This window comes from Camelus ferus, chromosome 5 (genome assembly GCF_009834535.1).
Source record: "Camelus ferus isolate YT-003-E chromosome 5, BCGSAC_Cfer_1.0, whole genome shotgun sequence".
Taxonomy (NCBI): Eukaryota; Metazoa; Chordata; class Mammalia; order Artiodactyla; family Camelidae; genus Camelus; species Camelus ferus.
The window spans coordinates 47,859,584-47,875,164 of record NC_045700.1 but is presented as its reverse complement, the minus strand read 5'-3'; the positions used below and the strand labels follow the sequence as shown (position 1 = coordinate 47,875,164).

The 15,581-nt window shown below is 35.3% G+C and overlaps 1 protein-coding gene across 2 annotated transcripts in view; it reads left to right on the top strand.

Annotated features, from left to right (window-relative positions):
• The window catches only part of CHN1 (chimerin 1), a 193,039-nt gene that overhangs the window by 83,859 nt on the left and 93,599 nt on the right, over positions 1-15,581 (top strand). For both annotated transcript variants that reach the window (XM_032479723.1, XM_032479724.1), the window contains 2 exons: positions 1,418-1,449; positions 3,512-3,625. In XM_032479723.1, coding sequence (XP_032335614.1) covers positions 1,418-1,449; positions 3,512-3,625 — 146 coding nt within the window. The remainder of the gene's footprint in view (positions 1-1,417; positions 1,450-3,511; positions 3,626-15,581) is intronic.

Here is a 15,581-nt window from a genome sequence, read left to right as displayed (position 1 = left end):
ATATCGGTTACCTGCATCTTAGAGAGTTCCAGAATAGCTCAATGATTTGGGCTAGATAAGCCATCATCGTATGCTATAAATCATGCATAGTTTTTAACTGAAACAAAATTTTTTTCTACATGATGAATAAATATCTCAAGTTTGCTGAAAACAGTATCAGACCTTGATGCCCAGTGAGTGGGTCATCCAGTCTTGGTCGTCAGGCTCTGTGTAGAGGCCAAGGGAGATCAGAAAGGATAGACTTTGAGTTGCTCTGGGAACTGCCATATTTAACTAATTCAGATGAGTCAGTGTCAGACAGACAAAGTATTTGGGTTTTGATACTGCTGACTGAGAATCCCAGTTTTAGCTTGGGCTCTACCACTTTGTCACCTTAAACAAGTGGTCTAACCTCTCTGATTCTGTTTCTTCATCAGTAAGACAAGACTGATAACACTATCCTATGAGAATGAAGTAGAATAATTCATCTCACTGTGAGGAGTAAATCGTCTTCAAATACAGTTAAGGCATATAACTCAATAATAAATATAGTCCTTGGTGCCACCCAGGTAGCGCCTCAGGAAAGCTTATTCTGTTCCTGTCAGGACCCCATTTAAATGTCATCTCAGAGACCTTTCCTGATGACCTAACTTAAATACCTCGTTAGTCCTCCCTGTTATGTTCCTCACTTGTATTTTCATTACAGCATTTATCATTACTTCCTGGTTTCATGTTTGCTTGATTTCTTTAATTTTTTTTATTGTCTGTCTCTCATCATTAGAATGTAAATATCGAAAGAGTAATGACAGTTTTTGTCTTACTACAGGTAGGACGATACCTACCACATGCTTGCCACTCAGTAGATGTTCCTTGAATGAACAGGGCCAATATTTTAAGTCTACCCAGTAAAATTCCTCAGAATCTATCCTGCTGGGCCTTTCTGTAGCTACGGGGAGCACACCAGCCATGAAAAAGCCTGGGAAGATAAACTGTAGGGAGGAAGAGCTGATGGAAGAACAAAAGGGCAAGATTATGGGAGATGTTAACAGAATGGAGAATATTGTGGAACAGGAAGGGAGGGACTGGGAGAGAAAGCCACAGTCTGTTCTGACACAACTGTGGGCATTAAATTTTTGGATGTTTTATTTTACTCTTGGGATAAAGTGATATAAATATTTTTTCTAGAAGTGAAAGATAATTTAGCTCAACTCTTTTTACATATACAGTGTTTCATAAATAAGAAAAAGGTATGTGAGTTGAAGTGACCAGTCCAAATGGCATGATCAGTCTGCTGAGAGGACTGGGATTCCAGTCTCTGATTTTTCTAATCCTATTTTTTTTTCCTAATATATGCTTTAGTTTGTCACATGTTCAAAGTGTTGAGTTATGTTTTGAACCTTTCCATTTTGACAGATACTCTTTTTCTCTTTCCCAATAGGTAGAAAACAGACCGAAGTATTATGGAAGAGAGTAAGTATGGATTATCAGAAAACATTTTCTAGATTGGAGTATGTAAAAGAGACAGGTAAATGGATGTTTTTTAGTAAAAATAAAAGGAAGAGGAAGGAGGTTTTCGAGTTTGAATGAGTTAAATTATTTTTCTGATTACAAATGTAATTGTCACAACTGATGAAAATATAGAAAATAGAGTCAGGTATCGAGAAGAAAATAGCATGGGAAAATGTGCATGCAGTAATGTTAAAATAAAGATGTAAGTCATATAAGTAAGTAAGTAATTCTAGATGTATATAAAGAAAAGTATATATTTCTATGTATGTTTATATTAAGCATGTAGATACATACGCACATGTATATGCATACAGTAGGGTATAGGTGGTTTATTCTATAGTTATAATTTATTTTCTAAATTTTCTGTTAATAAATTCATGCTGCCTAGAAATAACTTATGTTAACAGTTTGAAGTATTATCTTCTGAAGATCTATCTTATTAGTGGTTTTTACAAAATTGACATATTATACATATAATTTTGTAGCCTGGTTTTTCCATTTACTATTAATAATAAGCATTTTTCTATTTTATGAAAAATACTATAATTTTTAAAAGCCATAATTCTTCTGATTATTTAAAAAAAAAAGAGAACTTTAGCCCTTTGGGGAAAAGAATAAAAATCACCTATAATCCCATTTTTCCCCAAATAAAATAATTTTTTTTCATGGCTTAAGACCATATCAGATAAACAGTAATGTATGTAGCAAATATTTTTAAATTATCTAAATTCTGTTTAAATTTTCAAAACTCTTGTGAATAGAACATAACACTTAGGAGCTAGACGGAGCCACTGGTGTTCTTTGTGATTGTACCGTGATTTAGCATTTCTCTGCTTTCAGCATATAGGTTGATTTTAAACTGTAGTGTTAAAAGTAACACAGTAAGAAATATTTTAGTGCATATTTTCTGGGGTGGAAATTTTGGGTCAACTGGTATCATTAGTTTTGAGAGTCTTTAAATAACCACTATCAAGTTTTGTTCCAAAATTTGTTTCTTTGAATGACATTTTCTTTTAAATTAAGTGGGTTTTTAAAAAACAAGTAGAAAATAAAAACAAGCAGATATTAGATTTTACTAATTTTATTAATTGATGTTATTAAGCTTAAAATAATATACCAATATGCTGATCTAATCATCAGGTTTAGGTTGCCATCTTCTTGCTCCAGCAGAATCAGAGTGGAACTGGTTCTGAAAGATTGAGGAATTTACAGAGATAAGAAACTCCAGGAGCGTGTCGTCAAACCTTGTTGTTCTAATTGTCATGATAGCACAAACTGCTTCAAGACTTAAATTGAGGAAAATCGAAACTTTCCCATGAGAAAAACTCCAAAAACTTGCCACATGAACCCTCTTCTATTTTTCAGTGTTTTTTTTTTTTTTTTTGTCAGAATGTTATAGGTGAATCTACCATGTCTGTATAAGGAGTGTGTTATTCATGTTTATTCTTCTTCCTCCTTTTTTCTCTGTTAATCAAAAATAAGGTTTTAGCAGGGAGTGAAAGCAAGTATTACCGTTGTTTGCTTTTGGCTTGAGTACCCACTGACGCAGATTATGCACATTATTGGGCAGTCATGCCAATTAAGGGCAACCCAGGGCCCTGGAAAATTGCCAGCATACACTCTGAGCCAGAATTTTGGAGCAGTGCCACTAGTGTGAAGAAAGGAAGTGGGACACATTTCTGTGTATTTTTTAGCATGTCCATATGGTCACGCAGCTACATGAGAAGGGAATCATCCTCTTGAGAGAGGTGGTTGATCTTCCATGGACGGATGTGAATTTTGATTCCGTGATTGTTAAATGGATTGGAGAGCTGCTGCTTTGGTCCTGTTCTTGTCACCACAGAGAAGCTGGCCAGGGGCCAGGCCCAGAGAAACACAAGCATAGTTAAACCCAACTGCTCCCCTTCGATTATATGGCAGTACTTTGTCTAAAAAACAACAGAAGAAGGTGGGGGGTTGTTTTACCTTGTTTTATTGAAAAAGATGGAAAGCATGCAGTTTCTGAATTGACTTTGTTTCTTAGGTTTCACGGCATGATCTCCCGAGAAGCTGCAGACCAGCTCCTGAGTGTAGCTGAGGGGAGCTACCTCATTCGGGAGAGCCAGCGTCAGCCAGGAACCTACACTTTGGCTTTAAGGTTGGTCTTGGACCTGTAATTAGAACTGTGCTTCCTTTAAAACCCTCTTAATAGAGGGCTTTAAATTTTAAAAGCATCCAGCATGTAATTGAATTGGTTCTTGTTTTCTTGGGACCTAATTACCATTTTAATAGCTTTGAGAGTCTTAAAAAATTCCTCATGAATGGTAGCACTCAGTTATTAAGAATTGAAAAACTTTTAAAGCATTTTTATTGTAGCTGCTTTCTTCTGTTTATCTTACCGGATTTCTCCCATCTGTCCTGCTGTTTCAGCTCCCATCTATTTCTTGAATAAGGGAAGGAACTAAGAGAAAAGATCTTTGTAACGTGTAAAATTGAAGCTGATGGTTGGCTTTTGGTTGAAGCAGTTTTCTGGGGAACTCTTGGCTCTATCCTATTAACTGAACTTTGCCTAGCATTTTGGCTATTCTTAGCTTACAGAACAGTGGCCAGAAACAAGTATTTCCATTAACCCTGCAATAATAACAGAACAATAATACAATAGCATGCTTATCCATTGGGCTTACCTCCTGCCAGGCCTCTAACCTCATTTAATCTTCACAACAAGTCTAGGATGTATATACAGTTACTGTCTCTACTTTACAGATAAGGAAACTGAGGACCAAGAGGTTGAGTAACTTGGCCAAGGTCATACATTTAATAATTCATGTAGCTGGTATTGGAACCCAGACAGTTTGGCTTCAGAGTCTATGTTCTTAATCATCCTACATTGCTGCCTCTCCAGAGGTTTGGAATGATTATCCACTGTCTTTGTTCATTCCTTTATTTGTTCATTCGTGCACTTATTCATTCATCTATTCTTTGGAAAATATTTAAAAGTAGAAACATTGTAAGAAAGAGGCCAAAGAAATAGAAATAACATTTCTTTTCCTAGCCACAAAGAGAGAATAGGAAAATGCTGTTACTACTTAGGACTCTTAATATGACCGTGTCTAACTCCTTCTCTAGTCACTTGTGCCTAGGTGAGTGAGCAGGGACGGCTCTTACCCCCATCCACCAGATTTAATATTAATCTTTCTGACAAGAAGAATGGTATAATTCAGTATTACTTCACGGTGAATTCTGAATCAACGGCATACCTGAGGAATAGAGTTTGTTAATAGGAGTTTATGGGAATTTACTTTTTATGACAGATTATGAAGTGTAAATCCCCCTTTAATTAACTAATTATATTGTTTTTCAGGTTTAAATTGTGGTATATAGGGGCAAAAATCTGGGCTGGGAATTCAAATACCTATTAACTTTGCCGCTAAATGAACTAGAAGATTGATTTGGAGCCAGTCACAGAAATTCTTGAAGTGACCTTCTGCTTCTTTCTACTCGTAACATTTTCTAATTCTCGGATTCTACAACGCCACTTTTCCAAATAGGTGGTCACCTAAGTGCCTGGGGTAGATAATCCTTGATGTCAAGGCTAGCGGACAAAATAAGGAAGAAGGCGGTATGATGAGAGGGGAGACAGATCTGTAAACACTCTCTTCCTTTCCTCCGAGATCATGTAGTAAGTTACAGAACTGGAATTTGAACTCAATTTCGCCTTATTGCAAAGTTCAGGTACTTTCCATTATACTACATTGCCTCTCATAATGTGCTCATCATGCAGTTTTTATTGAATGACACCAGCAAACGCCCTAGGGCCAAAGATTTAATTTGGAGAAAAGTACCCAAACCTTCCAAGCTCTTCCTCATTCCCACCCTCTCACCCTCTCTCATGCTACTCATAACTTTAAGTTTATAATCACTCACTATCCACTTTGGCTCAGGAAATCCTAGAATTGAATTGAAGAACATAGATGAACGTGAGATTGATGAGAGAGCCTTTAACTTATAGGTCTGGGGTAACATACAGTTTTCCTTTTGTTTTTGAAAATTATTATAAAATTGTCACATGGAAAAGAAATAGCAGTGAGCAAAAGGGGTTGTCCCAGGGGTAGGGAATTTGTGAATTTGCGTTTTGAGTAATGTACATGCAAGGAAAATAACGATTTTCCTTGTTTTTAACTAGATGTGTGGCAGGGAAGTGTTAAACAGAATATAAAATAGAAGCTGTATTAATCTTACCAGGTACTCCCCATTTCAACTAATGATCCTCCCAGTTCACATCAATTTGTTTTGTTTTTGACATAATGCGTGATCCACTGAGGTGGGGGTGCAGTTTGAATTGATAGCCATCAGTGTCCGTTATGCATTTACTGTGTTAAACAAGGGCCCTAAAATTAGGAATAAATCCTTGATCTCAAGTTGCTCCATAGGCACCTCAGCCTCAGTATGCCCCAAACTGAGCTTACCAGCTTTCCTCCCAAGAGTGCTATAGCATCTGTATTCCCTTTAATAGGTGGTGACACTGTTATTTGGCCAGTTCACAAGACTAAAACCAAGACGTCATTTTTCCTTTCTTCTAGTTCTATTTTAAGATGTTTGTAGGCCTGGCCTTACTCATTTAGTGGTCCCCATCTTCCATCATGCCAAACACTGTATCCCATATCAAATAAATATTTTTTACTATTACGTTTGTTTTTTTAGTATAAATTGCTTTTGAAATTAACTTCAGTTTTGTAGTTTTCTTGTTATGTTTTTGTTCATATTTTATATCTTTTCATAGACTGGAAAGCCCAAGGGACTGTGCTTATATTATCTAATGGTTAAAAGAACTTTTTTTCTTGCTCATCTCACAAGCCTAACCCAACAATCTTTTCTTTCTTAAGTATTTCTCAAATTTTCCCCTCCTTTTCAATCATGCTACTTTCTGGACAAGTTCCATAACTAAGAAATCTTCCCGTATCCAGCCTTGCCCTCGCTAATGTATTTTCCACGGAATTGTAAATGATCAGTCTTAGAATCTGAAGCATTGATCAGCAAAGTTGTGATGTTGAGTAGGGCACAAGGTTTCAAAGATTACACCTCCCTTCGTCATCTCCCGTGCACCTGGGGGAGCCTAACCTTCACTGATGATCTTTGTGTATAACGTGAGGTGTTAGTTTGGGGAAGATGTATTGTATGTGTGCTGTCATTGTATTAGTTTTTTGCAGTCAGGAGAGATTTGTACTGCATGATGTGGAAGGTGGTCTGTGGTTTTTATTTCACTTTCCTCTTCCCCATCATCTCCCACATCCCATCTCAGCCTGAATTTCAGGCTGGGTCTGATCTGGCTTTTCTGCCTTTGCTCATATGGACTCCTTGGTTCAGGAAAAAAGATTGTTGCTCAATCAGAGTCTTTTATACAATGAAGCATTAGACAGATGTCCACATGATTGGAGTATGTAGTTGAAGTAAGATGCTCTCCCAGGTAGTAGGTTATATCTCATGAAGTGTTTCGTATGACTTTGGGATTTTTTTATGTGTTGATTTTGACAACATTTGGATTAGCTGTAGTTCAGTGAAATAGCATGGCAAGGATCAGCTGTATGTAACCTAAAATAGTTGAAGAAGTTTGGTTGAAAACATTTTTCTTTATGATTTCCATAGTTTTAGAATTAATTCTTTAAAAAATTTTATGTCATTCTATAATTTTTTTCACTAGAAGAAGAAAGTGGTGAGTTCAGTGTTGTACATGTGGAGTGATAAATGAAAAGGATAGGACTGCGTGTTTTATATTATCCTTTTTATTAAATGTTAAGTATATACAAAAGAATGCTTATAAGAAATAGAAAAATTATTAAATATCACTATACTGTAACTGTAGGTTTATTCGTAATAGATTATTTCTGACTTTTCTAATTTTTTTCCTCTGAACTTCTAACTTCCTGACTTATCTCTGAATTTCAATTTGGACATTTTCTGTTGACCTGTCTTCCAGTCCACTAGTTCTTTATTCTGCTATTTTTGATCGGCTGTAAATTTGTTCATTGAGTTCCTAATTTCATATACTGTGTTATTTAGCTCCAGAATTTTCTTTTCCTTTTTTAATAAGATTCTAATTCTTTGATGAAATTTTCCATCTTTTCCTGCATTTTCTCCATCTTTTCCTATATATTCTTGAACTATAACCTATCAAAAGATTGTTTGCTATAAATAACTATTACAATTACATAAGCACTGTACTATGAATTCTTGGAAATAGTGAAATAAGAAGGTGATAAGACTAGTGGAGAGCTAATGTAAGTGATCATATAAAATGACCTTTTGTATATTGGCATCTGTTTTCTCACTGCCACCACTATACCTGATAAGAGTCATAAGTTCAGTTACAGCCCATTCAAAACTAGTTTTTTCACTATTTTTATCTGAAAATTTTATATTTTTAAAAAATGGAATTGCTGTGAATACAAGAAGGTCTTTACTAACTCAAATTTATAAATAACATTTTGATTCTAATAGCTGTTTACTTTTTCTACCTTGACTAAAACGTGCGAATAGGTGAATCAGTGCTGACCATTAGGGTCTTTTATTCTTCCTCAGCCACCTATTTAATGTGGAGCACACCTGCTTAGACTTCATCCAAGAATTTCATTGGAAATATTAAAAACACCTCTATAGTAAGAGTGCACATTTAACATGGCATCAAGACTAAAATTATGCATTATTTTGACTTATTATTATGCTCCCTGTCAACGCTGGGTCCCTTTGTTATAAAATACCCCTTTTTCTCAGTGGCCTGAACTGCTAAATTTATTTTTACTGAGGAGAAAAATACATAAAAAGTATGTATTTTATTAAAACTAGAAAAGAAAGCTTGAAGAAGAAACATTTAGGATACCAATGACATAAACAGGAAATCTTTCTGTGCAAAGTATGTTTTTAAGAGAAGAGGAAGGTCAGAGAGAATAAGAAATTGAGATTTTAAAACATGTATCACAAAACAGTTGCAATTACCCACTCTCAAGTTTGGAACTTTGGAAGTGAAGCTGTAGTATAGGTTTTAGAGTCTGACAAACCTAAGTTCTGATTGACCTTATTATATATATTTAACCTTTCCAAGTTTATTTCCTGTTTGTAAAATAGGGATTATAATCCCATTATTTCTTAAGAGGGTCCTTTTAAAAGCCTGTGATTAGCAGCATTCCACTTTCGAGAATCAAATTCTCTCTCCATTGAGATGCCTTCAGTTGTTAACTATTATCTGATATTCAAACTAAACAAACTCTCCTGGCTTAAACAATAAATTATTTAAGGAGATATCTCATGTAATGAGAAATTCAGAGAAATGCAATAGCATGGATGATGAATATCCCAGCGATGTCATCAAGGACTTGTGATCTTTCTGTTTTATTCATGGCCACTGTCAGTGTCAGCTCCAGTCTAAGGCTGATTTTCCTTGTGATCAAAAGGTGGCTGTTAGGGGCAGTCAGAGTTGCGTGCTTCCCTGTTTATGCCTGTGTAAGAAAAGCGAGGGACTCTCTCCTCTCACGCCATAATGCATCCATTCCTTCAAGTTGATTGGGCCAGTGCGGGTCTCCCTTTCCCACCCACTGGCCAGTAATGATCTGCTGGGAAACGCAGGTACTGATTGCTTGTCTAACCACCACCTGCTCTTGGATCTGGGAGATGAGATCATCTTCCTCTGGAAGATAAGTCTTTGGGAACAAGACAAAAACCTGGTTTTCTTTTCCTGTTTGAAAAGAAGGAAGAAGGTTGGCATGAGGAAGGAAAATGGATACCATTTACACAGCATAGCACAGGAGGTATTCATTAAAGTCGTTTCTTTTTTCGATAGTGAGGATCAGTTTATGGTGCACTTCTTCAGATCTTTAGTCCTAATAAGTTCTTATTAAACATCAACATTTTCTTAATATAGTAATCCAGTTTCAGTAAATAGTAAGAAAATCTGGTATGAGTTCCAAAGAAAGATTTAGACAAGGCCAGGCACCAAAGTTATGTCAATTCTGTTTTGATGATGTTCTTGTCAAAGATATTTTCAAAGCTTGATTTTAAATAGTTTCCAAACTGACTTTAAAAGAATTTAATATTTTAAAGATGATATTAAAAACCTAATTATGTTAATAATTTTAGCACAGAGAAACCCATAGTACTTTTGACTAATATATACCTTAAAATAATTAACTCTGAGATGTCACTAATGTGGGTCAAGGCCTTTCATGGAAATTAGGGGTTTGGTCTTCATCATTAAATTGGAACATTAATATAATCTCCCGGGTAACTGCACCATCAAAAACAGCAGCATTTATTGCTTTTGTATTCTGCCATGTAGTATCCAAATGGGTCATATTTAAGCCACCTCTGAAAGGTAGACTGTAAGACTGCCAGGCAGAAAGACAGGATGTGATTAAAAACAAAAACAAAAACAAAAACAAAAAAAGAGCATTGTGGGAAGAAGAAAAAGCCAAGGAAGGACTGTCTAGAACAGCATGGAACATTTGGTATATGGCAGGCTGCTGGGGCTTGGGGTTGCAGGAAGTTTTAGCAATAAGTATGCCAGGGAAACTTGGTATTTCATGCTTAAGAATTTGGACTTTATCTGTAAGAGTGGGAGTCACTGAAGACTTTTAATAGAGGAGAGTAATGGGTCCATTTGTAATTTAAAAAGTTTCATTGTGGGAGCAATAAGAATAAATGAGTAGACAGGGTGGTGGGACCTAAGTTTTACCAGAACTATTCAGCTAATTTAGAAAACAGTTTTCCTTGAGCAATGGAGTACTGTTCTGTAAGAGTTTCTAGATACTTTATAAATTGTAAAGGGCTCCCTTTGAGGAGAAATGTTAACTCCAAATTTGGCAACTCTAGAGACATTTCTGTTGAGTATGACTCATTTTAGCTCCTCTAAATTGGGAGGAGAGCAAGATGACACATGTGCAGGAGTCTTGGTAACCTCCAAATCCTGTGTCTGAATATTCCAGAACAGATTTTGGACATATTCCAGAGAAGGGTTTATACGTATAGTGCTCGGCACTTCTTGTTCATCTTCTGACCATCAAGATAAGAATTATTTGGAAAAATTTTAAGATAGTGGAAAATACATGAGAATTTAGACACTGAGAAAGCATAATGTTTGGACATATTTATTATATATTTAAAAATATTTCTTATTTGATAAATTCTGAAATATACCCAATGTTAATCTGAAAAATAAAATTCACTATACAGGGCAGTATGTTTAGTATCATACTAGCGTGTGTGTGTGTGTGTGTGTGTGTGTAAGGTATATATGTTAGTAGCTGGGTGTCTAAAAGAATGATTTTTTTTCTTTAAAACAATGCCATACGTATCTTTTTTACAATCAGACAGAAAAATCTATAGGGTTATTTTCATTTTGAGAAAAATCGAAGACAGTAGCTGCAACTTGGGCCAAAGTGGAAGACAGTACCTCCTAAACCTCTTAAGATTTGACTCTACGTGGAATGTATCACTTTATCGAAATTACTGGTCAGAAGAATTGGTCAGCCTTTGGGGCAATAGGAAAGGAAGTCACAGAGGCATGTTCAAGAGTCCAGGGTCTGTGAGGGGAAGTCCTGGCCAGCATTGACAGTGCTGTCTGTAGAATGGAGATGCTCACACAGGGAACCATGTGAGTCACCCTGTCATTAAAAAGTCAGTTGGGTGTCTTCCTGCAGTACTCCTCAGAGCCTGTGAGCATTGGGAATAGAACTCTACTGCATTTCCCAAGTTTATTTGATCATGAGACCCTCTTTTTGTGGAATCTCTCTATGAAACACACTTTGAGAAATAGTCTATTAAACATTTGATTTATTCAGTTCCTCTTCCTTTGGACTCCATGTTCACCAAGAAAATTTCTGATTAATGACTTCCCATGTGATCCGTCTACAGGAGGAAAAGAACTTAAAATGTATAGGCTGACTATAAAGAGTCTTTGAGTTATTTCTCATTTTTGGTTAACAAATTAGAATTAAATTGTTGAGAGTAGCGGGGAGAAAAGAAGGAAAAAATATTACCGGGTTTCTTCTGTTTGGTAAGTTCAGATAGATACCCCCTCCCAACTTTTCCCCCTTTTTTTTTCACACCTCTTTGATAAATGAACTTAAAAGACTTTTGTTCAAGTGTTAAATTGATAGAAGAAAAAAAAAATAAGAGCTAACTGCCTCACCAGTTCTTTTTCTTCCTGTTTTCTGATTTTTCTCCCTGGACCAAAAAAGATTTACCTCCTATCCAGGGGTGTTCTGAAACATCTACCCTGTGGCAGCCAACCACTGTTTCTGTGTATTATGAAATTGCAGCATTTTTACCCCTAACTTTATCCCCAGGCTTGGCTTTTGAACATTGTGTCTTACTCTTTTTTTTAAAACTCTTTTCCTTTTTTTAGTTATAAATAACATACCAATTCATCCATTTTAAAGTTTACAATTCGGTTGTTTTTAGTGCTTTCACAAAGTTATGCAACATAATCAATTTTAGAACATTTAATCACCCTAGAAAGAAACTCCAGACCCATTTGCAGTCACTTCCCATTTCTCCCCAACTGTCCCAGCCCCAGGGAACCATTAACCTACTTTTTTGTCTCTGTAGATTTGTACATCCTGGATGTTTCAGAAAAAGTGGAATCATGTATAATATGTGTTCTTTTGGGATTGGCTTCTCTCCCTTAGCCTGTTTCAGGGTTCATCTACAATGGTGCATGTATCAGTACTTAATTTCTTTTTTTTATTTTGGGGGGATAATTAGGTATTTATTTATTTATTAATATATTTTTTATTTTTACTGACTTTTTTTGGGGGGGGATGGGGGTAATTAGGTTTTACTTATTTTATTTATAGAAGAGATACTGGGGATTGAACCCAGGACCTTGTGTATGCTAAGCATGCATTCTGTCACTTGAGCTATACCCTCCCCACTTAATTTCTTTTTATTAATGAATAATATTTGAGTAATGGTCCAGTGTTTGGATAAATATCACATTTTGTTTATCCATTCATCAGTTGATGGTCATTTGAGTTGTTTCCACTTTTGGGCTGCTGTGAATAATGCTACTATGAATAATGCTCTATGAAGGCTTTTGGGTGAATATAAGTTTTTGTTTCTCTTGGTTATACACCTAGGGGTGAAATTTCTGGATCATATTATAACTCTATGTTTAAAATTTTGAGGAACTGCCAAATTTTTTTCCAAAGTGGTTTTTACCATTTTATAATCCCACCAGCCATGTGTGAAGGTTCTAATTTCTCTACTCCTCGCCAATACTTATTATGTCTTTAACTTAAACAGTGGGGGTGACATCCTAGTGGGTGTGAAGTGGTATCTCATTGTGGTTTTAATTTGTACTTTGTTCTGGAATGGTACTTCATTTTTCAGATTTTTTTGCGCAGCATGGTTTTTATTCACTAGTATTCTGTCTATTGTAACTTCAGTTCCCTCTCAAAAGTATGCATCCATAGCAATGGGTTTAAAGCAGATCATAGAGAAATCAGCAAATCAGATTTCAGGATATTTTTGGGTTCTGTATTTTTAAGGCACAGCATAAGGCATATTCCACCAAGCATTTCATTTAAGGTGGAACTGAGTTTCAAGTACATTTTCTGGCTAATCCACAGGAATTTTAATATGAGAGAGAGAATTCTGACTCTCTGACTCTCTACACTGCAAGAGAAAATGGAATCTAACTTGTATATCTACTTTAAAGCACAGTAGGAAGCATACCAGATTTTTAAAATTTAACATCTGTTTCTTGGTAACCAGAGACAGCCCCAGAATGTGTTGATAATGTGTCTCTTCCCTATGAATGATTTGGTGCAACCATATATTTTATTAATGGCCCTACTAGTTTTATACATTTAATAATAGTTAACATTTACTGGATACTTACTGTGGCACTATGGTAAATTCCTTGTGTGAATTATCTTTTGTTGTTTTCTAATACTTTTTCCTATTGTGGCATCCAATGAAAATTACGCTGTTGTATTGTACACTGAGAGGGAAATGCAGGGGACTGATTGTGGCCAAATGTGACCAGCCCAAGAGTGCAGCTGCATCCGACCATCCCAGCCTCTGAAAGGGCTGACAGTTTTGATACCCGGTAGCTTGTAACCTCTATTCCTGGCATACAGGTTGGAAAACTCAGTTTTATCTACAAAATAAGCCCATAAAGTATATACTATAGTTTTCTGCATTTTACAGATAAGAAAACTGAGGCTTGACCTGCTCAATCAGGAACAAAAAGCTAAGAAAAAGAAAATATAACTTGTTAAAAGCAACATCCAAAATAATAATAGAACATCCACGTGATGTAAGTTGGAAAGAGATGTGACATAAGACCTTTGAAGTCAATGAATTTTTAATAAAAAATTTAAGTTATCAATACAATACCATTTTTATAAAACAGATAAACCTTTGTTTAAAGCCTTTGAGGATGAGATTTACTCCAACGAATTCTCAAGGGTTAACTTTCTACCCCTCCCCCCCCAAAAAGAGAAAAGCCCAATTAAGTTATATATAAAATGTAATTATTTAAGCTAAAATTCCATTATTAAATCATTTGGTGATCGTATATGCTTATGAAAATAATTTTATAGTGAGTTTGGGTAACTTTTCAGAGAAAAACAATAATAATTATAAAAATAATAGCATTTTTGCATCCTTGTCGTTTGTTGACATCTCTGTTATGATTATGAAAACAATACATGAATGTGGTAAATTTTTTTCAAATAAGACAATTGCATATAATGATAAATTACATTACTTTCCCACCACATACTTCTAAATTATCTCTACTCCATAGAGATAATGCCATTCACAATTATTTGTCTATTTTTTCACAGTGATCATGTATGAAATATACATATATTTTTAGGCATGTATGTACATTGTATTTTATTGTAAGTGATAATTACTAGGTAGTGGCTAACCACAGCAGCAGAGGTCATCTTTCCAGAGGTTTGCTCTGTTGTCTGCTAGTTATGTAATAAATAGCTAATGCCTTAAAAAGCCATCAATACCTTGTGTAGTTTTAGCTGATGGTTTGTAATTTTAAGAACATGTTGAGCTAGATTCTGTGAGTTTATCTTCAGTTCCTATGGTAGGGGTTGATGATTGGCAGTAGAGTGGGCAACAAGATGATAAAATGGGCTCCCCTGTATTATGTAAATGCATTTGTGATTTAGTTTATTGTGGTTTTGAGTTTAGAATGCTGGTGAGAGTCTATTAAAGAGGAATTCCTTAGAGAATTATTTAATCTTTACACCTCTGAAGATTTAGTATGAAGAAAGCATTGCTATTGTATTAGAAAGTGATAAAATGCATTGAAGTAAAACATGTAATTTTGCTAATGATTGGAGAAAAACAAAACAGAACAATTCCTAGTTGAACCTCAGAGCATTATGTTTACTTTTAAACTGAACCCAGCCAAGGAGTTCCTGGGAAACGTTAGAGAATTATGGTAGATATTGGTACAGGGGCTTTCATATTTTTAAAATACAAAAATTGGTTGAAAGCTTTTTTCACGTTTAGGAAGGATCAAAAGGAACTGGGGAAAGATTATACTGCTGGTAGGCGTTGACGTGCAATGTACTATGTGTTCTTTTGATCTGATAGCTCATGATAGGTTTAGTTGGTTACCATGGTTTCATCTTATTTCCTGCAAACCTTCTTGTTGTGCTATTTGGAATAAGTGGGAAATAATGTTCTGCAGAATAATTTTTCAAAAATGTTTTTCTGCTTCTCTTAGTTAAGCGTATAAATCACTTTTGGGGAAGTTTTCTCATTATAAGAGTAGGTGATAAAACGCATGACAACAATAGAATGTAGTAGTCCTACAATATCAGAAAATTAAAATTGATAAAAAGGATAGCATAATTTACCTTAAAATGTAATAATACTATGTTGCCATGAACTTTAAAAAATACTGGTGTAATAATTTCTATGAAGGACCCTCAGGTCAAATATGCTTTAATAAAACAAACTAGAGAAAGTAATTGATATCATACAGTAGGGAGTGGGTAGTTTAATATGAGGCATCACTTATTTGAAAAAAATAGATGTGTTCCTAAAAATCGGTTATAAAATGAATCAAATTGCAAACCCACAAAAGTACA